The 25,864-nt window shown below is 40.5% G+C and overlaps 1 protein-coding gene and 2 long non-coding RNA genes across 3 annotated transcripts; all 3 read right to left on the reverse strand.

The window, feature by feature from the left end:
• Window positions 1-7,667: 7,667 nt before the first annotated feature.
• LOC114909070 (macrophage mannose receptor 1-like) lies at window positions 7,668-19,675 on the reverse strand. Its single transcript, XM_029256397.1, has 3 exons — window positions 19,324-19,675; window positions 17,519-17,872; window positions 7,668-8,108 (listed from the first exon to the last, which is right to left on the reverse strand). The coding sequence occupies exons 1-3, from the start codon at window positions 19,673-19,675 to the stop codon at window positions 7,747-7,749; spliced, it is 1,068 nt and encodes a 355-aa protein (XP_029112230.1). The 3' UTR covers window positions 7,668-7,746.
• Window positions 10,648-14,351, reverse strand: LOC114911856 (uncharacterized). The gene is made up of 3 exons (XR_003797988.1): window positions 14,328-14,351; window positions 13,805-13,840; window positions 10,648-10,690 (listed from the first exon to the last, which is right to left on the reverse strand). It is a non-coding gene; the product is annotated as an uncharacterized LOC114911856 (long non-coding RNA).
• Window positions 19,676-19,695: 20 nt separating the features above from the next.
• On the reverse strand, window positions 19,696-20,156 carry LOC108934004 (uncharacterized). The gene is made up of 3 exons (XR_003797992.1): window positions 20,127-20,156; window positions 19,814-19,864; window positions 19,696-19,725 (listed from the first exon to the last, which is right to left on the reverse strand). It is a non-coding gene; the product is annotated as an uncharacterized LOC108934004 (long non-coding RNA).
• Between the last annotated feature and the right edge of the window lie 5,708 nt (window positions 20,157-25,864).

Genomic DNA, 25,864 nt, shown 5'->3' on the forward strand with positions numbered 1-25,864 from the left:
TTTGTGGGGTACTGTCACGCAGTATGCAGGGGATCAGGAGAGCAGACTCAAGTGCTGATGCTAACTCGCTTTATTTGTATCACCCAAGGGGTTGCACCCAGAGAACAGAGCAGAACAATCAACCTCGGAAGAAATAGGTGAGAAGAACATGTCTCAGTTGGAGGTTCCGCGGCCAGGTGCGTCGCAGTGGGTGCTTTCATACTGGGTTGTCACAAGGGCGGTCGAGGTGGTCGTCGAGCACGCAGTTGCTAGACTCGCAGTCGTCGGGCGTGCCAGTACCCGTGACAGTAGACGCGCAGTCGTCAGGCATGCCAGGGGTACCAGTACTCATGATAGGTACTAAAGGTTGAGAGCATACATGAGACTAAACAACACTGGAGTTGCAAAAGCCACATTCTTGAGGTCCCGAAGCACAAGAATCACACCCTCAAATAATAGAGAGAAAAAGCAGCAATTAGCAGCTCGCTCGCTTTGAAGTTGCTCCCGTGCAAAAAAAAAAAAAAAAAAAAAACTCGCAGAAGGCAGAGACATAAATATATGAGGAATAAACTTGATATTTCTTGAATACAAGCTAAACGCATGGGCACCGTTTCAAAAGAAGTCCATCTAATTTTTTTCCCATAGAAATGAAGCTGTGATAAACCTTAGTGGAAGCATGCATTCGGAAGCAGTTCAGACTCGGAACACACTGAAGCCAACATTTTCGAAAAGAAACTTGCGGTTTTCTCCTTTTTTCGAAAAAACGAGAGGAAAAAACATCTATCCCTGTGTCAACCGCATAACATTTTTAATTAAATTTATTATTAATTACATGTCATTCATATATATTTAATAAAGTGATAGAATGTTAAACTATATAATAAATTATAACTCTATATAATACAATTTACTCTATAAATAGATATATATTTCTAATAGATCCTCCCTTTTTCAGGTCAGTTTCAGCAATACACTGACCCAAGAAATATTATTCTCATAGTCCTAACACAACTGGATTAAATATACATAGATGGATTGTTCACAATGAAATTAAGTTGAAACAAATGCAAAAGAATTGTGTTGCATCGACTAATTTTAATTAAGTAAATCTGAACAAGCAGTAAAAATCCAGTTGAGTGAACATGTCTGTTAGAAGTCTAAATAGATTGGAACATTTTATTGCAGCGTGATCATACCACTTTTTGATGACTGTGATGAATTTCACTTGGACTTTATGCAATATAATTATGTTCTCATCTCAAACATAAATGTATTAAGGTGATTGTAAATGTATTGTTTTAGTATTTTCAGTAGAGCTGCTTTCCATTTTTTTTCAGTGTATTATACTTATATTTATGTGTTATATTTAGCTTTTATTGTGACAGCATGGCCGCACAGGGAGTAGTATTGCTGTCTTACAGTCCCTTCATGGTGTAAGAGGATGTGGGTTTGATTCCCCCTCAGTCTGTGTGGAATTTGTATGTTCTCCCCATGTCTGTGTGGATTTGGTCTGGTTTCCTCCCACAGTCCAAAGACATGCTGTTCAGGTTCACCCATAGTCTGTGAGTGAAAGAGAGAGTGTGTGTGTTCCACGGATGTATGGATGAGTGACGATTGTAAGTAGTGTATTTATCAGTGTGAGTCACCTTGGTGAATAAGGTGTGAGGGCTGGTAACACTACACAGTGTTCATTGTCGCTTTGGAAAGAAGTGTCAGCTAAATAAATAAATAAATGTAATTCACTCTTCTGAAAATGCAATACAAAAGCTAACTACCAAGGCCTCCTCAGCCCAACTAATGTTCTCAAACTTCCTCAGTTTCCTTTTTTGATAGGTTGTAAAATGTTTTAAAGTTGGGTGACGGAATTGTTTTGAACTTTAAAATGTACTTAGATTCATCACATCTCCCATTGAGGATCCACCCCCACACACCAGTTCACGATCACACTCAACGACCATGGTTACTGAAGACACAGATGGTTCAGTGTTCTTGCTGTGTTTACCTCGCCTTAAATCTCCGCTGTCTTTGATTCCTGTCCTTGTCCAATCAAGTCCAACTGATGATGTCATCTTACTGCTTTGTCCCAAATTTTCCTTTTGTGATTTTCTGTACGTTTTGTACAATCTCCTTCTCTAGCAGCACTAGCACACAAACTCTGCATCTGAGTTCAGCTGCCCTGGAATTCTATTACCATTTATCAGCGCTCAGCAAATAAAAGTAATAAGGTTTTATTCAGCACATCACCGGACAGCATTTCAGCAATCGGACCAGTGCTGAGAAGGCAGGGCTCCCCAAACAAAAAAGTTACATTTCTCAAACAAATTTGGAGTGGATGTGAGCTGCTAACAACATCATATTGTTCACATTCATATGTTTACCTAACATGATTTGCTTATTGACACAAAGCTAGTAGTTCCAAGAATATGGTGCTTAGTATGAGGGCATGGCATTTTTATGAGGACAGAAGAAATGCAAAACATGAGCATATCACAAAGGACAGGGAAATAAGGGGAAAAAAGAAGCTGGAGCCAGACTGTCAGGCTGCCTGTGGTATAGAGGTGGCCACGTGGTCTGGAGAGAGTAAAGATGAGCAGAATTCACAAGCCAAAGGTGCTTTGTAAAGAAAATCAAGAAGACAAAAATGGGAACCTGGTCTCTTAAAGGCTAAGCACAGTGTCAGTAAAAAGGCCAGGAGGTATGGTATGGACCCAAGTGCGGGTAGGTTTCTTTCCATAACAATCACAGAAGCAGATGAAATCGATGGGCGTGGGATTTTTAAGGAACAAACGTCTTTTCAGGGGCGAGGCGATAACACAGAACACGGTTAAATAAGCAGAGGTCAAAAGCCAAGAGAAACAAGAACAAAGACCAGGGAACAGGGTGTTGGGAGCAGAACGCTAAACGCTGACAGCTTGTGCTTCGGGCAGCTGTGGGAAACATAGTCCTTTCCCCCACACTGGGCACAGTGACGAGGGTCTACACAGTCTTTGGCCAGAAAGCTGGTCTCCAAACACTGCTGGCACTTCATACTTTCACAGTTTCTACTGGTGTGTCCCCGACCGACACAATGGCAGGAGGCAGGAGGAGGAGAGACTCTGATAAAAGAGGGTGGCTGAATCCATCTGTCCATGCCGGGTCAGAACGCAGGTCCAAAAAGCATCTGGGTCCATTCCAGGTGCCCAGAATGTCCCACTCTCCTTTGTGTCCAGGGAAGACTCTGATTAACCTCTCCAGGAAGGCTACCATGACATCCACCTACAGGAGGGAGTTGAAGATGTGGGCAGTCCCTCCTCCCTTATCAGTCCTCTACAAAGGCTCAGTGGAGTAGAAGAGTAGCGCCACATGCAAAGCACTCATCCTACACGTCTCCAACACCTTTCGATAGCATTCATCGATCGCCAGTGTGACGTCAAAAAAGGATGACAGCTCATTCTGCTGGATACAGACAATGTTCTCCACTGGAAGTCCCAAAAGTCCTTGGACATTATGTGCTAAATGTAGAACTGGATTGTTGTAATTAACATGTGCAGTATATGTAGCCAACGTTTTTAGCCTGACTGTTCATAAACTGAGCTCATGATGTGGTTTATTGCATTTCTATTTTGATTTTCATATTCCATTTCGGGGGTGGGATGCGGTGGCACAGCAGGTTTGGCCAGAGCCTGCTCTGTGGTGTGTCTGGGGTTTAAGTTCTGCTTGAGGTGCTTTACTGCAGACTGGCATCCTGTCCGGGGTGTGTCCCTTGCCCCCCTCAGCCTTGCGCCCTGTGTTTCTGGGTTAGGCTCCAGTTTGCAGTGACCCTGCTCAGGAAAAGTGGGTGTAGACATTGTGTGTGTATATTCTATTTCATTTATTTCAACAAGACGCAGTGAAACAAACACAAAAGTGAGACTGATCATCGTTATGAAACCTGGCCTGTTGTTGGCACTTGGGCTCCAATTTTCTCACAGCATCCAGTGTGTCTTTGACACACTTTTCCACGGTGATACTTATTCACACTGCAAAATCTGGAAAGTATATTATTGTGATTTTGCTAAAAATGAGGACAATTGCTACAAAGAGAATGTGCGGTGTTTATTATAAACAGGCAGAACTACACCGTTACAGAGAAAGCAAAATTTTCATAATAGAGCTTGAAGTTGAAACCTTTTCTTTCCTGTTAACTAGAAATGGGAAATCCGAGAAATGTAACACAACATTTTAAAAAGACTTCAAAATGAGTCTGTGGCAGTTAAGTGCAGTTCTGTACATACTGCAGCACTTCAGTTAAAACCTGCACACATGAAGAACAGAAACATCAAAGTCCTAGAAAACTTCTTGTTTAAGTTGTGAGAAGCCTTTTTCATCTCTATTGTTTCTACACTGTAATTGTTTCCCCACTCTCAGGGGTGTCTGAGTTGGAGTGAACTGCAAAGTGATAAGGAGACCAGGCACGAGTTAGTGTGTCATTGGTTCTGCCGGTGACTTTTATTTCTTTAGCTTTTGACCCCCTTTACTCTTGCCAGAACCAGGGATTCCTTATCACTGCCAGCACCATCTACAGGATATACTACGGAACAGCATTCATGGATTGGTCAATAAGGAACTTTTCTGTAACAAGCAAACAAAACAAAATACTTTTGGGTGCCCTCTCATTCCTTTCATACATCTAATTTTGAGTCCACTGCACTCTCCCCTATTTGTCTACATGTCCCATGTCATCTACACTATTATTTCTTCAATAGGTATGGTCATGACAGTGGTAACAGCATGGATAACTGAACATAGGATGGTAGAAAGGAGTATGAAGTGTACACCAAACAGGGATAGACCACAGTGATTTCACCTCCGTTGTCCATGGTCTGTATGATGGCTGACCAAGTCAATCATAAGTAAATATTTCGCTTGGCCTTCAAATCCTTTGAGATATCCTTACAACCCCTTCTATTTCCATGGCCTCCATTCCTCTCTCTACATTCTTTGCCTCTTGTTTCCCATCCACCCTTTCTGTCCGCAACTGATCTATCTCTCTTCGATCCCCATCTTCAATTGCTTGCTGGTGGCTAGGAGACTGGGGAGGCTGCACCTGTTCATCTTGAACCACACCCATGTCCTGACTTTCTCTGATGCTCCTGCCTGTCATTGCAGCGGAAGGAATAGAGTGACGTACTCAAGAGTGGAGCTCAAAATCCTTTAGTGGTCCGAAGGGTCAGGCAAAAGAGTAGTATAAAAATACAGGCAAGGGTCAAGCAATCAGCAAACGTCGTCCAATAGATGTAACAGAAACGGTGGTAAGTACACACAGTAAAGGGATCAGGACCGAGAGGACCAAGCACAAAGTGAATCACAAAACAAGAATGGAGCGTTGCAGTTGCTCTAGGAAAAGGTCCTGCATGGAAGGTCTTCCAGGATGCCTTTTTTCCTGTGTTCCCTTGATGACCAATGGGCTGGCGAACGAGGGTCTAACACTCACAGTGGAAGGACAAAATTCACTGGCTCTTGCACAAATGTTGGAGTGGTGCACAGGAGTCTGTCGTACCTTGTCCAATTTCAGTTGCTGAGGTTCACAGGGTTGGTAACAAGGTATTTGACTTTGAAGGTCATAATGGTAAGTCCTTTCCTTTAATTCTTCCTCATCTGAGTCATCACTCTCTGGCTTAGTGACAGGATAAGCTTGTAACGGTCTTTTTTGTCTTATTCTCCTTGTTTCCTTTTCTACAGGAACTAGGTTTTCAACGGATAAGTCACTGATGGGCAGTAAGAGATTGTGGTGTAGTATCCTGAGAGTCTGGCTGCTGGGTAGCACCTCTCACTGTCCGGTCATAGTATTTCTTTCGCTTGGCTGAAGATTTCTGACTATTTTCTGCTGCAACATGGTAAGCTTTTTGTATTCTGGCTGTCCACTTTCACGCAGAAGCCTGACTGTCTGATTTCCCAGTCTTCAACTTCTAATTAAACAACAGGTCAATAGGGAATCGTGTAGCCCTGCCATAAAGGAGAAAAAATTGAGAATATCCAGTTGCGTCACGCCTTGTACAATTGCAGGCATGCACTATATGAGGCAAGTGGTCTTTCCATTCACTTTTCTTCCTCTCTTCTAAAGTCTGCAACATCTGAAGAAGTGCCCTGAGGATGATATGGAGTAGTATGCGAGCAAGTAACTCCTTACTGTTGTTGCAGTCGTTGGAATAGGCTATTCTCAAACTTACATCCTTGATCATGGTAAACTATTTCAGAGTTGCTAAATCAAGGAATGAAGTTTTGGAATATCTTTTCGGCAGCTGTCTTTCCAGACTAATCCTTTTTTGGATAAGCTTGAGCAAAACGTGTGAAATGATCAACCAGGACTAGGACGTATTCATATACCCGTTTACTTGCTTTCAGATCCAAATAGTTTACACTCTTCAGCTCAAATGGTGAACTGGTAGAAATAGAGCCCATTGGTGCTTTGTGCTGGACATGATGATGCTTCTATTTTATGCAGGCACATTTTTATCACATATTCTTCTATCTCTTTCTGCATGAAGGGCCAGTAGAACCTTTCTCTCCAACTGTGCGAGGTTTTCTATCCTTCAGTGCCATTACTGCTTCCAGGTCTTTTGGATTGACCTGAAATCCTTCCTCTGACACCAAGCGACCAATGTAACTCACTTTCCTGTTAAACAGCTCACACTTCTTTGGCTGAAGGTTTATGCCATGTTCACACATACAATGCAGTACTTTTTTGAGGTGGTCCACATGTTCCCTAAAGGTCTTTGAGTAGCAAAGCACATCTTCTAAGTATAAGACTCAGCACACATCTCTAAGATCCTCCAACACTCTTTCCATATATCTCTGAAATGTTGCTGAGGCATTTGTCAATTCAAACGGTATGCGGACCCACTCATATAGCCCTCAGGGTGTGCTAAAAACTGTAACACATCTGGATTCTTTACTTCCAAAGCCTTGATGATAGGCACTACCCTGATCCAGAGTGGAAAACCATGCATTGCCACCCAAACTATCCAGCAGCTCTGGTATCCACGGGAGGGGATGCCAACTCAGGGGGATTGTGATTCAACTCTTGAAAATCTACACAGAGGTTTAAGCCACTGTTCTTTTTCTGTACACACACCACTGGCGAGGAATAAACTGATACAGATTTCTTAATCCAACTTCTTTCCAAAAGATTTTACATGTATTCTTAAACTTCCTTATAAAGGGGTTGTGGGATAGAGTTGTAGCAGGGGTGTCATCCCTTGTGGTATCATCTACTAGATTGTTTTTCAACTTCAGACTGGGTATGCAGCCAACGTCTCCATCGTCACGAGTGAATACATCCGATTATTTGTAAAACAGTTTGTCTTACTACCTTCTGTTCATGGTTGCTGAAGTGACTGAGATGAACAAGTTATAATTTGTGAGTACTGGCTTTATTATTTTATTATTATTTTTTTAAATAGATTTGACAAAATTCATCTTGAAGGTTTACAACTGAAGCACACATGTAAGTCTGTGTGAAGTAATATTGCAGGCATGTTAAGACAAACTTCTGCTACAATCTGGCTATAAGAGATAATACCATCACCAAAAAATAACTATCCTACTTATAAAACACCTTTTCAAAATATATTCAAAAGTTATAAAAATAAAAAACTAAAAATGTATCTTCACTTTTTCTGTTCACATGTCTGTGTTCAGTGTACGGATTTAAAATAAGGAGTCCACAGCAAAGGAGTCTAAACTGTATGTAATAAACATTCAAACATCTGCTCAACACAATCCAGGTACTAACCACAGGTCCTTGGATCAGACTAACAAACATTTGTAGCAGATGAAGTTGAGCTTCTCAGTGTCAAGGAGAGGGACCCACTTATAACCTTCTGAAGATTTCACAGCTCCTGTAGTTCCACAGTCTATGGCTCCTGTCTCATTGCTGGGAGCCCAGTGTTCGTACTGAATGGATTGTGCGCTGACCCAGAACCAGAAGTTTAGGACACAGGTATAACGCAGACCCAGCCACACATGGCCACTGGTGGCATTTTTCACCGTCTCCTCCACCCACTTCTGGACATCGGCATTGTGGACAGACACCAGCTCCATATTGTTATCTCGGCAGTATCTCAGGGCTTCATTCCAAGTTTTATTCTCCTGGACCAAGAGCAGTGGATCTAGAGGGAAAATTGAAAAGGTAACTAAATTAAATTGGGTATCATGTATCTGAGAAATATTGAAAATCTCTCATGTTATTGCATCGGCACAGTGGTCTGGAGCAAATTTCAGAAACATGAGGTAATGGTTATGATAAACTGAACATGTTACTAAACAATGCTGTTTAGTAATTGCAAGTCCCGGGTTACGGCGTTACATTGTGACACACATTCAAACATTACACGTTTACAGCGGTTCGTTGGCTCGTGAGCACATGAGCTTGAGGTACGACAAAGACTTTGTTCTGTTCAGTCAAACTGTCATGCTCAGGACCTCGTCACGAACGTCCACACCTGCCTGAAATCAGAGCAGGGTATAAAGAAGATGCATCTGCATACCCTGGCTGTGGAATCTCATTTGAGAAACCCGTCTCTCCACCGCTCTAGAGTGAATCCACGACAATCTACCTGCCCTTCCAAGTCCCTCATTCGCCTCAATCCCTCGTTTCTGCTCCTGACATCCACTACTCCCAACACTTGCAACACCTCCTCGAGTCTGACAGTGGATTCTCCCCAAGACCTACGTTTGGGCTTTGACCAACCCATGCCTGTTCCTCACCACAAATTTAGCCTGCTCTCTTGTGTACTGACAGTTAAGATCCCGTGATAAGAGTCCACACACTACCTCAGCCTCCTGCCTGCTCAGTTTGACATGGACCACATTGCTGTGAACAGTGCCTTGTGTGATACTGCATTTCGCTTTAATTTTTTTGTTTTTACACTCCTAACCATAGCACTGAAGAGGTGCATTAACCACACAGCCCCAACCCCAACTTTTAGCATATCTGGACAAATATCATCGACCCCTGCAGCCCTGCCACTCTGGAGGACTTGCATTGTCGTAAAACTCTGGAAACAGTGAAGGGTTTTAATCCACTACAGTCATCCGACACTGTCCCCTGGTAGGAGGACATGTCCACGGGGTTAAGGAGTTTCTTTCTTTCTTCCCATAGTGCAGTAGTGTCTTGAGCACTTTTCAGAGGTACATGCGTTATACAAGAGATTAATGCAGTTTTCTTTGCTCCACAGAACGAAAACATAATCTGCACCTAATACACCTGTATTAAAATGGGGTCATCAGGACCTTTGTACAGGAGAATCTGTGCCAACACCAGCAGACTCCACAACAGATTCTTTCCTGAGGCAGTCAGATTACTCAACACCCTGCTGCCTCCCAACGTTCCCCTGGCACAGTCAAATGGCTAACCCAACATGACTCCAAACATTACAAACTGCCCAAAGTTCAGAGCCCATGCCTGTGTATTTCTTTACAGTCTTGTGCTCCTGCTTTGTGTTGCACCATGGTCTCCAGAGAAACGACATTAAGTTCCAGTGTATACAAGCTATACAGAGGAATGACAATAAAAACAACTTGAACATGAAATTTAATGAAGATAGGGAGAACAAAAATTTAAAAAAAAAAGACTGAGTGAAATTCAAACCCACATCCAACCCTAGAGTCCAGGATAAGTGAAGCAACCATGTCCCTGAAGGGAACTTTAAGATAAACAGAACATGTTACTGAAAAATGCTTAACGCTCAGTGAAAATGTACAGATTTTAGTGGTAAAAAAGTGTACCTAATTGGGGCCTTGGTGAATGTTAAAAATCTGAAATTCTGAGGCTTCAACAATTAAATCTGGTGAGAATAAATTTGAGGTTCTAGGCTAGGGGAGTGCTCCAATCCATCAGAGGGTAGCCACACACACTCATACTAGGGACAATTTAAAATAAACAATTCAATCGAAAGATGGTGTTGTCTGACTGTGAGATGAAACCTACAAGAACATGCAACTTCACAAAGAATGAGCCATATTTGGATCCACATCCAACCCTAGAGACGAGGATCGGTGAAGCACCCATCTTAAAAATCTGACATTCTGAGGCTTCTACAGGTAGATCTGGAGAGAACAAATTTGATCAGCTCTACTGGAACCTTTTGCTTATGATTTTAAATGCAGTTTTTAAAAGTAAAAACTCACTTGTGGAAGAGCTCATTCCGTCAGTTGTGACTCCATCTGCAAGAAAACAAACTGGTGTTGCATTTTGGAAGCAATATTTCTCACACATAGCTCATTTTACTTACTCACTGCTACTTTGAATTGTCATGTATCTGAGAAATATTGATAATCTCTCACGTTAATGCAGCGGCATATCGGTCTGGAGCCAATGTCAGAAACATGAGGTTCTAGGCTACGGAAGTGCTCCAATCCATCAGAGGGTCACCACACACATTCATACTAGGGACAATTTAAAATAAACAATTCAATCGAAAGATGGTGTTGTCTGACTGTGCGATGAAACCTACAAGAACATGCAAATTCACAAAGACTGAGCCATATTTGCATCCACATCCAACCCTGGAGTTGAGGATTGGTGAAGAAGCCATGTTAAAAATGTGAAATTCTGAGGCTTCTGCAGTTTTATCTGGTGAGAATAAATTTGATCAGCTCTACTGGAACCTTCTGCTCATGATTTTGAATGCAATTTTTGAAAGTAAAAACTCACTTGCGGAAGAGCTCATTCCATCAGTTGTGACCCCGTCTGCAAGAAAACAGACTGGTGGCTTTTGGTAGCAATATTTCTCCCATATAGCTTATATTTTTTACTGACTTCTACTTTGAATTGTCATGTATCTGAGAAATATTGATAATCTCTCACATTAATGCAGCGGCATATCGGTCTGGAGCCAATGTCAGAAACATGAGGTTCTAGGCTACGGAAGTGCTCCAATCCATCAGAGGGTCACCACACACACTCATACTAGGGACAATTTAAAATAAACAATTCAATCGAAAGATGGTGTTGTCTGACTGTGCGATGAAACCTACAAGAACATGCAAATTCACAAAGACTGAGCCATATTTGCATCCACATCCAACCCTGGAGTTGAGGATTGGTGAAGAAGCCATGTTAAAAATGTGAAATTCTGAGGCTTCTGCAGTTTTATCTGGTGAGAATAAATTTGATCAGCTCTACTGGAACCTTCTGCTTATGATTTTGAATGCAATTTTTGAAAGTAAAAACTCACTTGCGGAAGAGCTCATTCCATCAGTTGTGACTCTGTCTGCAAGAAAACAGACTGGTGGCTTTTGGTAGCAATATTTCTCCCATATAGCTTATATTTTTTACTGACTTCTACTTTGAATTTTCATGTATCTGAGAAATATTGATAATCTCTCACATTAATGCAGCGGCATATCGGTCTGGAGCCAATGTCAGAAACATGAGGTTCTAGGCTACGGAAGTGCTCCAATCCATCAGAGGGTCACCACACACATTCATACTAGGGACAATTTAAAATAAACAATTCAATCGAAAGATGGTGTTGTCTGACTGTGCGATGAAACCTACAAGAACATGCAACTTCACAAAGAATGAGCCATATTTGGATCCACATCCAACCCTAGAGACGAGGATCGGTGAAGCACCCATCTTAAAAATCTGACATTCTGAGGCTTCTACAGGTAGATCTGGAGAGAACAAATTTGATCAGCTCTACTGGAACCTTTTGCTTATGATTTTAAATGCAGTTTTTAAAAGTAAAAACTCACTTGTGGAAGAGCTCATTCCGTCAGTTGTGACTCCATCTGCAAGAAAACAAACTGGTGTTGCATTTTGGAAGCAATATTTCTCACACATAGCTCATTTTACTTACTCACTGCTACTTTGAATTGTCATGTATCTGAGAAATATTGATAATCTCTCACATTAATGCAGCGGCATATCGGTCTGGAGCCAATGTCAGAAACATGAGGTTCTAGGCTACGGAAGTGCTCCAATCCATCAGAGGGTAGCCACACACACTCATACTAGGGACAATTTAAAATAAACAATTCAATCGAAAGATGGTGTTGTCTGACTGTGAGATGAAACCTACAAGAACATGCAACTTCACAAAGAATGAGCCATATTTGGATCCACATCCAACCCTAGAGACGAGGATCGGTGAAGCACCCATCTTAAAAATCTGACATTCTGAGGCTTCTACAGGTAGATCTGGAGAGAACAAATTTGATCAGCTCTACTGGAACCTTTTGCTTATGATTTTAAATGCAGTTTTTAAAAGTAAAAACTCACTTGTGGAAGAGCTCATTCCGTCAGTTGTGACTCCATCTGCAAGAAAACAAACTGGTGTTGCATTTTGGAAGCAATATTTCTCACACATAGCTCATTTTACTTACTCACTGCTACTTTGAATTGTCATGTATCTGAGAAATATTGATAATCTCTCACATTAATGCAGCGGCATATCGGTCTGGAGCCAATGTCAGAAACATGAGGTTCTAGGCTACGGAAGTGCTCCAATCCATCAGAGGGTAGCCACACACACTCATACTAGGGACAATTTAAAATAAACAATTCAATCGAAAGATGGTGTTGTCTGACTGTGAGATGAAACCTACAAGAACATGCAACTTCACAAAGAATGAGCCATATTTGGATCCACATCCAACCCTAGAGACGAGGATCGGTGAAGCACCCATCTTAAAAATCTGACATTCTGAGGCTTCTACAGGTAGATCTGGAGAGAACAAATTTGATCAGCTCTACTGGAACCTTTTGCTTATGATTTTAAATGCAGTTTTTAAAAGTAAAAACTCACTTGTGGAAGAGCTCATTCCGTCAGTTGTGACTCCATCTGCAAGAAAACAAACTGGTGTTGCATTTTGGAAGCAATATTTCTCACACATAGCTCATTTTACTTACTCACTGCTACTTTGAATTGTCATGTATCTGAGAAATATTGATAATCTCTCTCGTTAATGCAGCGGAATATCGGTCTGGAGCCAATGCCGGAAACATGAGGTTCTAGGCTACGGAAGTGCTCCAATCCATCAGAGGGTAGCCACACACACTCATACTAGGGACAATTTAAAATAAACAATTCAATCGAAAGATGGTGTTGTCTGACTGTGAGATGAAACCTACAAGAACATGCAACTTCACAAAGAATGAGCCATATTTGGATCCACATCCAACCCTAGAGACGAGGATCGGTGAAGCACCCATCTTAAAAATCTGACATTCTGAGGCTTCTACAGGTAGATCTGGAGAGAACAAATTTGATCAGCTCTACTGGAACCTTTTGCTTATGATTTTAAATGCAGTTTTTAAAAGTAAAAACTCACTTGTGGAAGAGCTCATTCCGTCAGTTGTGACTCCATCTGCAAGAAAACAAACTGGTGTTGCATTTTGGAAGCAATATTTCTCACACATAGCTCATTTTACTTACTCACTGCTACTTTGAATTGTCATGTATCTGAGAAATATTGATAATCTCTCACGTTAATGCAGCGGCATATCGGTCTGGAGCCAATGTCAGAAACATGAGGTTCTAGGCTACGGAAGTGCTCCAATCCATCAGAGGGTCACCACACACATTCATACTAGGGACAATTTAAAATAAACAATTCAATCGAAAGATGGTGTTGTCTGACTGTGCGATGAAACCTACAAGAACATGCAAATTCACAAAGACTGAGCCATATTTGCATCCACATCCAACCCTGGAGTTGAGGATTGGTGAAGAAGCCATGTTAAAAATGTGAAATTCTGAGGCTTCTGCAGTTTTATCTGGTGAGAATAAATTTGATCAGCTCTACTGGAACCTTCTGCTCATGATTTTGAATGCAATTTTTGAAAGTAAAAACTCACTTGCGGAAGAGCTCATTCCATCAGTTGTGACCCCGTCTGCAAGAAAACAGACTGGTGGCTTTTGGTAGCAATATTTCTCCCATATAGCTTATATTTTTTACTGACTTCTACTTTGAATTGTCATGTATCTGAGAAATATTGATAATCTCTCACATTAATGCAGCGGCATATCGGTCTGGAGCCAATGTCAGAAACATGAGGTTCTAGGCTACGGAAGTGCTCCAATCCATCAGAGGGTCACCACACACACTCATACTAGGGACAATTTAAAATAAACAATTCAATCGAAAGATGGTGTTGTCTGACTGTGAGATGAAACCTACAAGAACATGCAACTTCACAAAGAATGAGCCATATTTGGATCCACATCCAACCCTAGAGACGAGGATCGGTGAAGCACCCATCTTAAAAATCTGACATTCTGAGGCTTCTACAGGTAGATCTGGAGAGAACAAGTCTGATCAGCTCTACTGGAACCTTTTGCTTATGATCTTGAATGCAATTTTTAAAAATAAAAACTCACTTGTGGAAGAGCTCATTCCGTCAGTTGTGACTCCATCTGCAAGAGAAAAAACTGGTGGTTATTGGAAGCAGTATTTCTCATACATAGCTCATTTTATTTATTTACTTTCACTCTGAATTAGTATGTTGCTTATTGTGAAGCATTAGAATGGTTATGCTTTTATTAGTTCACCTGGGTTTCTATAAGCTTTTCTAAGGTGCTCTAGTATGTTCTTAGTATGTTCACCCCCTCCCCCCACTTTGTGACACACATCAAAATATTTTGTGTTTACAGCAGTTTGTTGGCTTGTAGGAACATGAGCTCAATATAGGACAAAGACTTTGCTCGTTTCAGTGGGATTATCACACCCACTGTCTCATACTGAACATTTGCACCTGGTCGAAATCAGAACACACACACACACACACACACACACACACACACACACACACACACACACACACACACACGCACCCTGGTTGTGGAATCTCTCATTTGAGAAACTAGACTCTCCAGTGTTCTCCAGTGGATCCATTACAATCTACCCGTCCTTCCAAGTCCCTCATTCTCCTCAGTCCCTCGTTCCCCTTCCTGATGTCCACGGTTCCTGGTGCTTGGATCGCCTCCTCGACTACTACAGTGGATTCTCCCCAAGACCTACGTTTGTGCATTGACCGACCCATGCCTGTTCCTGACCACAAATCTCGCATGCTTTCTTGTGTACCGACAATAAAGAACCCACGATAGAGTCCACACGCCTGCCTCAGTCTCCTGCCCACTCAGTATGACACGGACCACATTGCTGTTAACAGTGTCTTGTGTGTTACTGCTTTTGGCTTTAATTTTTTTGTTTTTACACTCCTAACTATGGAACCAAAGCATAAATGTGATGCAAGTGATGGTGATGCATCAAAGAAAAGGTAAATGATCATGACCGAAACTAAAGTGGAAATAAGAAAGTTATCAGAAAAAGATGAAACGCCAACGAACACTGGAAAAGCAAACATTAAAGTTTCTTATACCTACAAACACATTTTCTCTCTCTGTCATAAATACACACACACACACTTTCTAAACCACTTGTCCCATACGGGGTCACAGGGCACCGGAGCCTACCCGGCAACTCAGGGCGTAAGGACGGGATGCCAGTTCGTCGCAAGGCACCCCAAGCGGGACTCGAACCCCAGACCCGCCAGAGACAAGGACCCGGTCCAACCAACTGCGCCACCGCACCCCCTCTGTTATAAATACTGTAGTAATATTTCTTATATCTTTCTATGTTTCTCTATTATAAATACTGTAGCTACAATTTTTATTTTTATTATTATTGTTTTATGTTAAAGTGTTCTTTGCTCTACAGCACTAAAACACAATTTGCACCTAATGCACCAGTATTAAAATGGGGTCTTATGTTTGTCCTGATGAGATAAATATCTTCAGGATCAATGCAGTTTAAATGAATATCCATCCATCCAGCTATTATCAATAGCCCATCTACCCATCTCATGGTGTTTTGGAAGCTTCTGGAAAAACTTGCATTGGATAAGCGGTTACAGGCAATGGAGCGATCAGTGGATGGATTTTTATGAACAGTGAGTGTAAAACGTACTGAGTGAAAGGACTGGTTTTCATAGATCAAATTCAAAGCAATTTGATGAGTTTAAAAAAAGAGTAGAGATGGAGCTTTGGTGAATCATAAATTTTATCAACTCTACTGAAACCTTTTGCTTATGATTTTAAATGCAATTTTGTAAAGTAAAACTCACTTGTAGAGGAACTTGTTACTCCACCCAGGGTCCCAGTTTGCCTGTAAACAAACATGAAGCCACAAATTAAATATTTAAATCTAGGTGTTTCTTTCAGATTGAAAGATTCTGAACTGAAGTTCACAGAATAAGAATAAAAAAAAACCACTTACTGTGATTCGACTGTGGTGGAATTGACATGAGCAGTGACTTCATCTGCAAGACAACAAACTGATGGCTTCCGGTAGCAGCATTTCTCACAGATAGCTTATTTTATTTTCTCATTTCCACTTTTAATTGTCACGTGAATCTTAAAACTCTTAAATTCTGAGGTTTCTACAGTTAAATTTGGTAAGTATAAATTTGATTATCTCTACTGGACCCATTTGCTTGATTTTAAATTCAATTTTTAAAAGCAAAACTCACTAGTGGAAGAGCTCATTTCATGAGTTGTGACTCCATCTGCAAGACATCAAACTGGTGGTTTTTGGAAGCAATATTTCTCAGTCATAGCTCATTTTATTTTCTTACTTTCACTTTGAAATTTTATGTTGCTTATTGTGAAGGATTAAAATGGTTTGGCTTTGATTAGTTCACCTGGGATTCAATCGACTTTTCTAAGGTGTTCTAGTGTGTTCTTTTTGTCTGAACGTCAATTATTGCCTTTCTTTCATAAGAACAATAAATAGGACTGCAGGTAGTGTTTGTTGAACAATACTTGCAGTCCTATTTATTCAAATGAAATAACTTGGTACAAACTTTGTTACACACCACTACAACCGGAGACAGCCTCGGGCTCATAACAAAGCAAATGCTTGAAGAAAAATGGTTTAAAAAGAAGAAATTGGCTTTATACATATATATGTATACATACATTTATATATGAGATTTTGCACACACACACACACACACACACACACACATTTTGCAAATGATTTTATGCAATAACTTTCTGAATTTTACTCACGTGTGGTTAAGTTCATGTTTCTTCCTGGATCCACTGAGGTAGGAATGACCTGAGTAGTGAATTCATCTGAAAAAAGAAGCATGGACTTTTAGCCGTAATTTTTTTTCATATATTCTCTTATTACTTATATATTCCTGATTTATTTGTTCCTTTGCCGTAATGACTCTCTGTACTTATCTGAAGAGTGAAACATACCACTGGCTGAATCATTTTCTTCTTCAGAATTATCAAAACTATACATTCTGAACACAGAAGGTTTAAAAAATTTTTTGCAAAGCCATTTAATTCTGAATCTATCGCTGTTTGTGATAAGGGATCACAAAGAGTTGGGAATCCTCAGCTGCCCCAGCCTCCTGCTTGACTTTTACACCTTATTCTGCGACTGGAACTGCTGTGTGTCTTGTTACTGCAGCTGATCGTCATGACAACACTATTATGTTTATTTTCACTGTTTTATTGTCATATATACCCTCAGTGCACCTATGAATAACAATATTTACTTCCATAGCAGATGAACGGGTTCTTTTCATTACATTGTCGATCATCCCATTGTCCGTTATCTGTCGCTGTCATCGAGGCCACAGCACATTGATTTCCATCACCATTGTCCGGTGTCCCTAATTTCCAGTAGCGGAATGAGGAGTTTCTCTGGTCTGACCACTGCCAGTAGTCTCTGTACAGACCGATCCACACCCAGGTTCCAGTTGAAAACATCTTGTGTATGAGATCATTCTCAGTCTGGTTCCTCACACTGACCAGGTCTGTATAATTCTCTCTGCAGTATCTCTGTGCCTCCGTCCAGTTCATATTATTTTGATTAATGAAAACGTATCTCTGGTTGGTTTGTTTTCTCTCTGTAAAGATTGGATTTATAAAAGGGGTACATTTTCAATATCAAGCATCCCAAAACTCCCTCTTTTGAACTCACTTCTCCCCTGATCACATCAGAATATGATAACATTTACATTTATGAATTCAGCAGACACTTTTCTCCAAAACATCATATATCTCACAGAAAAAACATAAGTGCATTTGTTTTCTACTTCAGCTGTACTACTCTTGATCAAGATACAGACCCCAGTTTAAGAACACCATCCTGTATAAACAGGAAAATTACTGTAAGTTGCTTTGAATAAATGTATTACCTAAGTAATAGTGAGTTAAGCTGGTAGCATAATGGCTAGAACTGTTTCATTTTAACCCTAAGGTTGCAGGTTTGATTCCCACCTCTAGCTGTGGTACCTTTCATCAAAGTACTTTTATTAAATTATCCCCGGAAAACACAATGCTGAGATGTATAAATGGGTAAATAACTGTAAGTAGCTTGACATTTTACATTGCATTGAAGAAACGAATCAGCTAGGTGAATAAATATGAATGATTTAAAAAAAAAAAATCTGTTTGTACATTTTTTAACTGATAACGTGGAGAAATAGACAACATAGCTGGATCAGGGAACTGAAAAGACCAGAAACAACCCCGGCAGTTCAGTGTGACTCAGGTTTGTTCCCTTTCAAAGGCTGCATGATTTGCATGATGAGTTTTCAGAGTGTGTGTTGGTACCCTGGAGAGAGGGTCTCTGGTTGGTGACGTTTTGCATGATGTTTGGGGACATACCTTCTGCCTCGTAAGCTACATTATGTCACTGTATTTTAAATAAAGTTATCTCAACTGACTGGTGATCAATATTCATTATTATTTACATGAAAATAAGTGAATCTTTTCAATTTTTACTGCATGTAATTGTTCTGATGGTGCAGTGAACAGCACTGCTGATGCACATCTTCTGCATCTTGTCTTAGATCAGATCCAGTCTGTGAGGAGTTTACTGCTGTGTTACCTGTATTTCCAAGTACTTCAGGGTCCTACTGTACTGTGTGTAAATACAGTACAAGTAAGGATAACTTTTATGCACCTAAATTAACTTTGTTTTTCCACGCAAAAAGCTTTAAAAATGTAAAAATATTCAGCTGATGCCTTTCTGTAAAAGAGCTTGTAATAATTTACTTGTTTATATAGCTGGGTATTTGTGCTACAGCAAGTTAGGGTAACTGCTTGTTCAAGGGTACAACAGCAGGAGTTGCAATTGAGTACAAGGTGGTAGACCTGATCGCTGAGATTCAGTTTGAAAACAATAAAAATGTTATCCGAAACACTTTTGCAGGTTATTTTCCCAGCAACGGAAATGTATGTGTCAAATGTTGGATAATACAATTTCATAAAATATACTGTTCAAATTATTTTGATAAACTAAACATTTACTCCACATGAATATTTTTTTGAGATTATGTAGCACAGTACTCACCATCATAACAAACAAAGAATCCTGTGGGAGTTTTAGAGGCACAGGGAATATCATTCCAGGTGCCGTTGTCTCTCATCCCCACACAATTCTCCTTCCCACCAGAATTGTTTGGTTCCCCTGTGCCCCAGCGTGAGAAGTTATTCCCTCTGCCACTGTAGAGACGTCTCTCTTCCAGGGACCACTGCCAGTTCCACGAGTTTCCCTTCTCCAGTCCTATCCAGGCTGGTCCAGTATAACCAGTGAGGTTTACACTGTTAATCAATCTGTTCATTTCCTCTGGGTTGTCAATGGTAACCAGGTCAGTGTACTTCTCTCTGCAGTAACTCCGTGCTTCAGTCCAGTTCTTACTCATGTTCACAAAGTGATATTGTTGAGGGAAACATGAGGACAGTGTACAGAGTCCTGTAACGCAACCACACACACTCATTTGAACACCTTTTGCAGTGAATGTAAGCATTAAAAGATAATAAATACAACAAAGCACACGGACCTGAAAACAGAAGAAGAAATATTCTGCATTCCATGATTCTCGTTTATGAGCCTACAAAGACATACAAACGAAGAAAAGATAAGATCGTAAATTTCATATCACAGATGCTGCTTTATTCAGTCACATTTAAGAATTTTTTTTTTAACATTAAAATTTTTGTAATGAGCCAATACTGAAATATTTTCTAGTTAGAAATATTCTAACTGGAGCACACACACACAAACAAATAACATATAATAGCTGCAAACTTTCTCTATCCAGTATTTATTACCAACAAGGAGTCTAAGCTACAGAAGAATTATCTAAACCTTACGTGTTTGCAGGGATTTTTACGCTGAATCTGTTAATTCTCTTTGTGTCACTTCTTCATCTACTGAACCTTGTTTTCACTCTGGCTCCATTTTATTCTCTTCCAGTTCTTCCAGTTCCAGTATCTTCCAGTTTTTTTTTAGGCTTCCAATGCAAACATTATGAAGATATATGCAAACACTTCCCCAGAACCCCAAGGAAAAACAATGGCTGATATTATACACGAATGTGAGAAGCCTGAAACCATGTTTTGACAACAATCTAGGAAAAGGGCAGCATCTTATTTTCTTACTCTGGATATGGGACAAATTTTTAAAAAGACTTTTTTACAGATTTTCTTTAATCTTCAATACTGCAAGGCTGTAATAGCATAACCGGAGATCTCAGACACTGTCACATTCTTGCAGTCCTGGTGGTTTGTATTTCAGTATTGAAAATGTAGCTTCATGAAGGAAATGTCATAGATAAATTCATTCATACACTAGTGTAGTGCTTTACGAACATCAGTGTTGGTGAATAAACTCCCATCAAGCTGGACTTCTGAGAAACCTTGCATTTCAATGCAAAGGGAAAAAACATCCATATGTCCATCCTAAATGTTACATGTTTGTTTCGAATGAGGTCACAGAGGTCAGTTTCTTGTCTTGTAATTCCTCATTACAGAGAATAGGTGAAGAACTAGGGATCATTTCCCCACAGTAGCTTCACACCTTTTTAATCATGTCTGATATATATTTTGAGATTATATTTATACTGTATTTATGTGTTATATTTAGCTTTTACTGTGGCAGCATGGTGGCACGGCAAGTAGTGTTGCTGTCTCACAGTCCCTTCATGGTGTGAGAGGATGTGGGTTTGATTCCCCCTCAGTCTATGTGGAATTTGCATGTTCCCCCATGCCTGCGTAGGTTTGGTTTGGTTTCCTCCCACAGTCCAAAGACATGCTGTGCAGGTTCTCTCACAGTGTGTGAGTGACAGAGAGAGTGTGTGTGTGTTCAACAGATCACGTATGGGTGAGGGACCCAGTTTAAGTAGTGTATCTAGCAGTATAAGTCACCACGTTGAATAAGGTGTGAGGGCTGGTAACACTACATAGTGTTCATTGTTGCTTTGGAGAGAAGTGTCAGCTAAATAAATGAATGTAATTCACTCTTCTGAAAACACAATACAAAAAGCTGATCACCAGGGCCTCATCTGCCCAAATAATCTTCTCAGACTTCCTCAGTTTTCCTTTCTGATAGGTTGCAAAATGTTTTAAAGTTGGTTGACGGAATAGTTTTGAACTTTAAAATGTACTTAGATTCATCACATCTCCCATTGAGGATCCACCCCCACACACCAGTTCACAATTACACTCAGCACTCAGGTTTAGTGTATTTACTGTGTGTACCTCACCTGAAATTCCCACGTCTTTGATAGTCCTTGTCCAATAAAGTCCCGTTGATGATGTCATCTTACTGCTTTGTCCCAAATTTTCCTTTTGTGATTTTCTGTACATTCTGTACAATCTCATTCTCTAGCAGCACTAGCACACAAACTCTGCATCCGAGTTCAACTGTCCTGGAAATACTATTACTACTTATCAGCACTCAGCAAATAAAAGTAATAAGGTTTTATTCAGCACATCACCGGACAGCATTTCAGCAATCGGACCAGTGCTGAGAAGGCAGGGCTCCCCAAACAAAAGCGTTACATTTCTCAAACAAATTTGGAGTGGATGTGAGCTACTAACAACTTTATATTGTTCACATTTATATGTTCACATAACATGATTTGCTTACTTAAATAAAGCTAGCAGTTCGAAGAATATGGTGCTTAGTATGAGGGCATGGCATTTTTATGAGGACAGAAGAAATGCAAAACATGAGCATATCACAAAGGACAGGGAAATAAGGGGAAAAAAGAAGCTGGAGCCAGACTGTCAGGCTGCTTGTGGTGTACAGGTGGCCACGTGGTCCAGACAGCGTAAAGACGAGCAGAATTCCCAAACCAAAGGTGTTTTGTAAAGAAAATCAAGAAGACAAAAATGGGAACCTGGTCTCTTAAAGGCTAAGCACAGTGTCAGTAAAAAGGCCAGGAGGTATGGTTTGGACCCAAGTGCGGGTAGGTTTCTTTCCGTAACAATCACAGAAGCAGATGAAATCGATGGGCGTGGGATTTTTAAGGAGCAAAGTTTTTTCAGGGGCGAGGCGATAACGTAGAACACGGTTAAATAAGCAGAGGTCGAAAGCCAGGAGAAACAAGAACAAAGACCAGGGTGTTGGGAGCAGAACGCTGAATTCACAAGCCAAGTAGGTAGGCATTTTAAATTCCACACCTGATACCGGGAGGAAACTGCCTTTATAGCTGGCCGGGCTGATTGGTACCAGGTGCTGTCATTGCGCTTGTAGGTGTGGGAGTGGCACACGGAAAGGCACAATTATTACATCCTACCATGAACTACAACTTTGTTTGCCAAGAAGCTATTGGGGCTCACCTCCACTTACACTGTACTTCTCCCCATGGCTCTCAAACAAACTGTTCATGTGTCTATGTTGATTATTCCTCTAGGGCACCAGCTGTTTGTTATAAACCTGGATTAGAAAGAGCAGGTAGTGGAGAACTCATTCTGGTCTGTCCCACCTGTACATGGACTTATTGCCTACCAGCTTACAAATGGATTTGTGTCATGTTTTATTATATGATTATATTTATTTATGATATAAGATTATTACGTGGGGGGCACGGCAGCGCAGTGGGTTGGATCGTGTCCTGCTCTCCGGTGGGCCGCGGGTTCGAGTCCCGGTTGGGGTGTCTTGCGGCAGACTGATGTCCCATCCTGGGTGTGTCCCCTCCCCCTCCAGACTTACGCCCTGTGTTGCCTGGTTAGGCTCCAGCTCCCCGTGACCCCTTATGGGACAAGCAGTTTCAGACAGTGTGTGGGCATAATATTATCATGTTATTTAATTTTTATAACCCAGGATGATATCTCCGTTCATTAGATGCAGGTTACCTTACAGTACCTGTGATCAATAAGACCTCAGTAGGAGGTCATGTCTTTAGTTATAGAGCTCCTAAACTCTGGACTAGTGTACCAATTACTGTCAGAAATGTCCCGTCTGTAACCGTCTTCAAATCCAGACTAAAGACTTACACGTTTACTCAGGCATTCCAGCTCGAAATGTAATTCCACTTGACTGTGTTTGTTTTTTCCATTTCTATACCAATGCCAATTAAATTTATTTGTTTAAGTTACAAATTACTTAAAATTTCTTCTTGTTGAACATTGCCTCCCTAGATGAGGCCTGAGGAGGCCGGCTGACTGTTACAGACACATCCCATGCTGACTGAAGATGATGAGCAACTGCCATGATGGACGGAATGTACCATGCTGAGCTGGGAATTTAAGCTACCATACAGCAACAATATCATTATTACTTGTAAACTGGCTTAGAATTGTTACTTAATCTAGAATGCCCCGGAGGGGTGGGCAACCAGTGGCCCTTGGACCCCCAGCAATTTTTTTATCCCTCGATTTTCGGTTGGGAGTTTTTGTTCCTTTTCTCCATGGCCAGTAGGCATAATTATCGCTCTATAAAGATATTGTATTATGATAGTCAGTAGTTAACTGTCTTCTTTGTTTCTTTATCTGATTTATTTGTTTTTCTTGCCTTATGCCTGTGTTAAAGTGTCCTGTGTCACTGCGTGAGAAGAGCACTTCATCAAAATAAATAGAATTGAATATGACTGTAATACTGCATGGGTTCAGGTTGGGGTTTGATGAAGTCTGATCTGATCACACCCCACGGGGTAAATTTACTGATGATGCACACAAGCACTTCACAAGAAGTGGGATAAAATTAAAAAAGGAGCATAAATAGGGTCCGTGGCACAAGACACAACTGACAAATTTCTAAAAGTGGAATTTTGCACATCGAAAGACTTTTTTTCAGTTTAACAGGTCAGCAGTTGTTCTGTTTTTCCGTAAAATAAAAAGAAGGTGAAAAAAATTGGAAAAAAAAAGGCCCGGCATTAAAAAAATAATAGCTTGATACTCAGAGGAATATTTTGCTGGCACCAAATAACAGTGGAAACATTCCTTTACTCCAAAACCCTCATTTCCTACCTAAAATCATACACCTTTGTCAAATGTCCACATACCAGAGAAACATCCATTAAACTGTGTATTTCACACAAAATGTTACTGTCTATAGGAGGAAACTGAAGCACCTGGAGAAAAAAACACACAAATGTGGATTTTTTTCCCCAGATTGTATTAAAGTTAAAAAAACGCATCCACATCAGAGTTACATTAAAATCGTTCTCATCATGGAAATGATAAAGGTCATTCATATAATTGCACAAAAACTTGCCATTCCTTATACAGACAGTTATGAAACTTGGCCTCCAGTTTTCTCACAGCGTCCAGTGTGTTTTTGACACACTTTCCCACCACGATACTTGTTCACACTGCAGAATCTGACAAGTCTATTGTCGTGGTTCTGCTAAAAACGAGGACAATTGCTACCAAGACAACGTGTGGTGTTTTCCATCTTTTATTCAGGCAGTAACTCATCGTACATGACTTTCTTAAGTAACTTCACGTGAAGATCACGTTTGTTATTCTCCTATGAACACCACTGCATTTCGGTGCATGAATGTACAACACTAACTCATCTGTTCAGCACTGAGGGTCAGGAACTTTGCTCTCCCACTGTTTTAACTCAGCGCAGCCTTCTAAAAACAGAAATAATGTCAGCCATTGTGTTTCTCTGTGCTTCTGGAAAAAAAAAAAAAAAAAGGATTTGAATATGTAATTACACTATTGACAGTGATAAGCTGTGAAAACGAACAGAGAAATTAAACAGAGCAGAAAATTTAAAGCACGTAATATCCAGAAGAGAGTGTAGAGGAGAGGTACGAGAAGCTCAAGTGAAAACAGGAAGGACACTTACCTGATTCACCTGAAAAATTACTCTTCACAGGTAAGTCCTGTACTCTAGTAGCGTTTAATATGTGTCAAATGTGTAACAACCCTGTTCTCCAATGGGTGAAGTCATATTTTCAGTAAAAGAATAATTTAACATGGTACAGCTTCCATACACTCATTCAAAAACAGTGTATTATAAACAACATAGCGATATATGTATTCAAATGGTTGATTAGAGGGCAGTCATAAATTCAAACTGTCATGATGCATAACTGACACTATAACAACACAAAAAGACCAAAAGGAATCATTTGAACATCAGATAAAATACAGGAAATGTTTAACTATTATTGTTTTCAACAAAAAACTTAGAAACATTTGCCTGAGCCATGCATTGGAGAGAGCTTGTAGTGAAAAGGCAATGAGGAATGTTCAATAAAATATTAAAAAAAAAAAAAAAAAAAAACCATGGGGCTCTGAGCTACTGATTATACCGCTAGGAAGAAATGGTCCTGATGACAAGTCAGTGTTGTTGCCTACATGTGTCTGTGTGCACCGGACAGTATCATTGCCACAAAACCCATAAGTCTAAATTGTGTGTGTTCCCTGCAGGCTGACAGAACACAGGTATGGAGTGTCGAGTGTTTCTCCTCCTGCTGGTCTCAGGTCAGTGTCTCCACTGTTTGTACTACGGTATAAATGTACCAAACTGCGGTGTCTCCTTAGCCCGTTGAGGTGCTCACATTGTTGTGTGAAATCCTCATAATGAGAGTAAAACAAACATGTGTCTGAATGTGGAAAGTATGTGTGTGTCAATGTGTCTACTTTCAAAT

The sequence above is a fragment of the Scleropages formosus genome, chromosome 11 (assembly GCF_900964775.1).
Source record: "Scleropages formosus chromosome 11, fSclFor1.1, whole genome shotgun sequence".
Lineage (NCBI taxonomy): Eukaryota > Metazoa > Chordata > Actinopteri > Osteoglossiformes > Osteoglossidae > Scleropages > Scleropages formosus.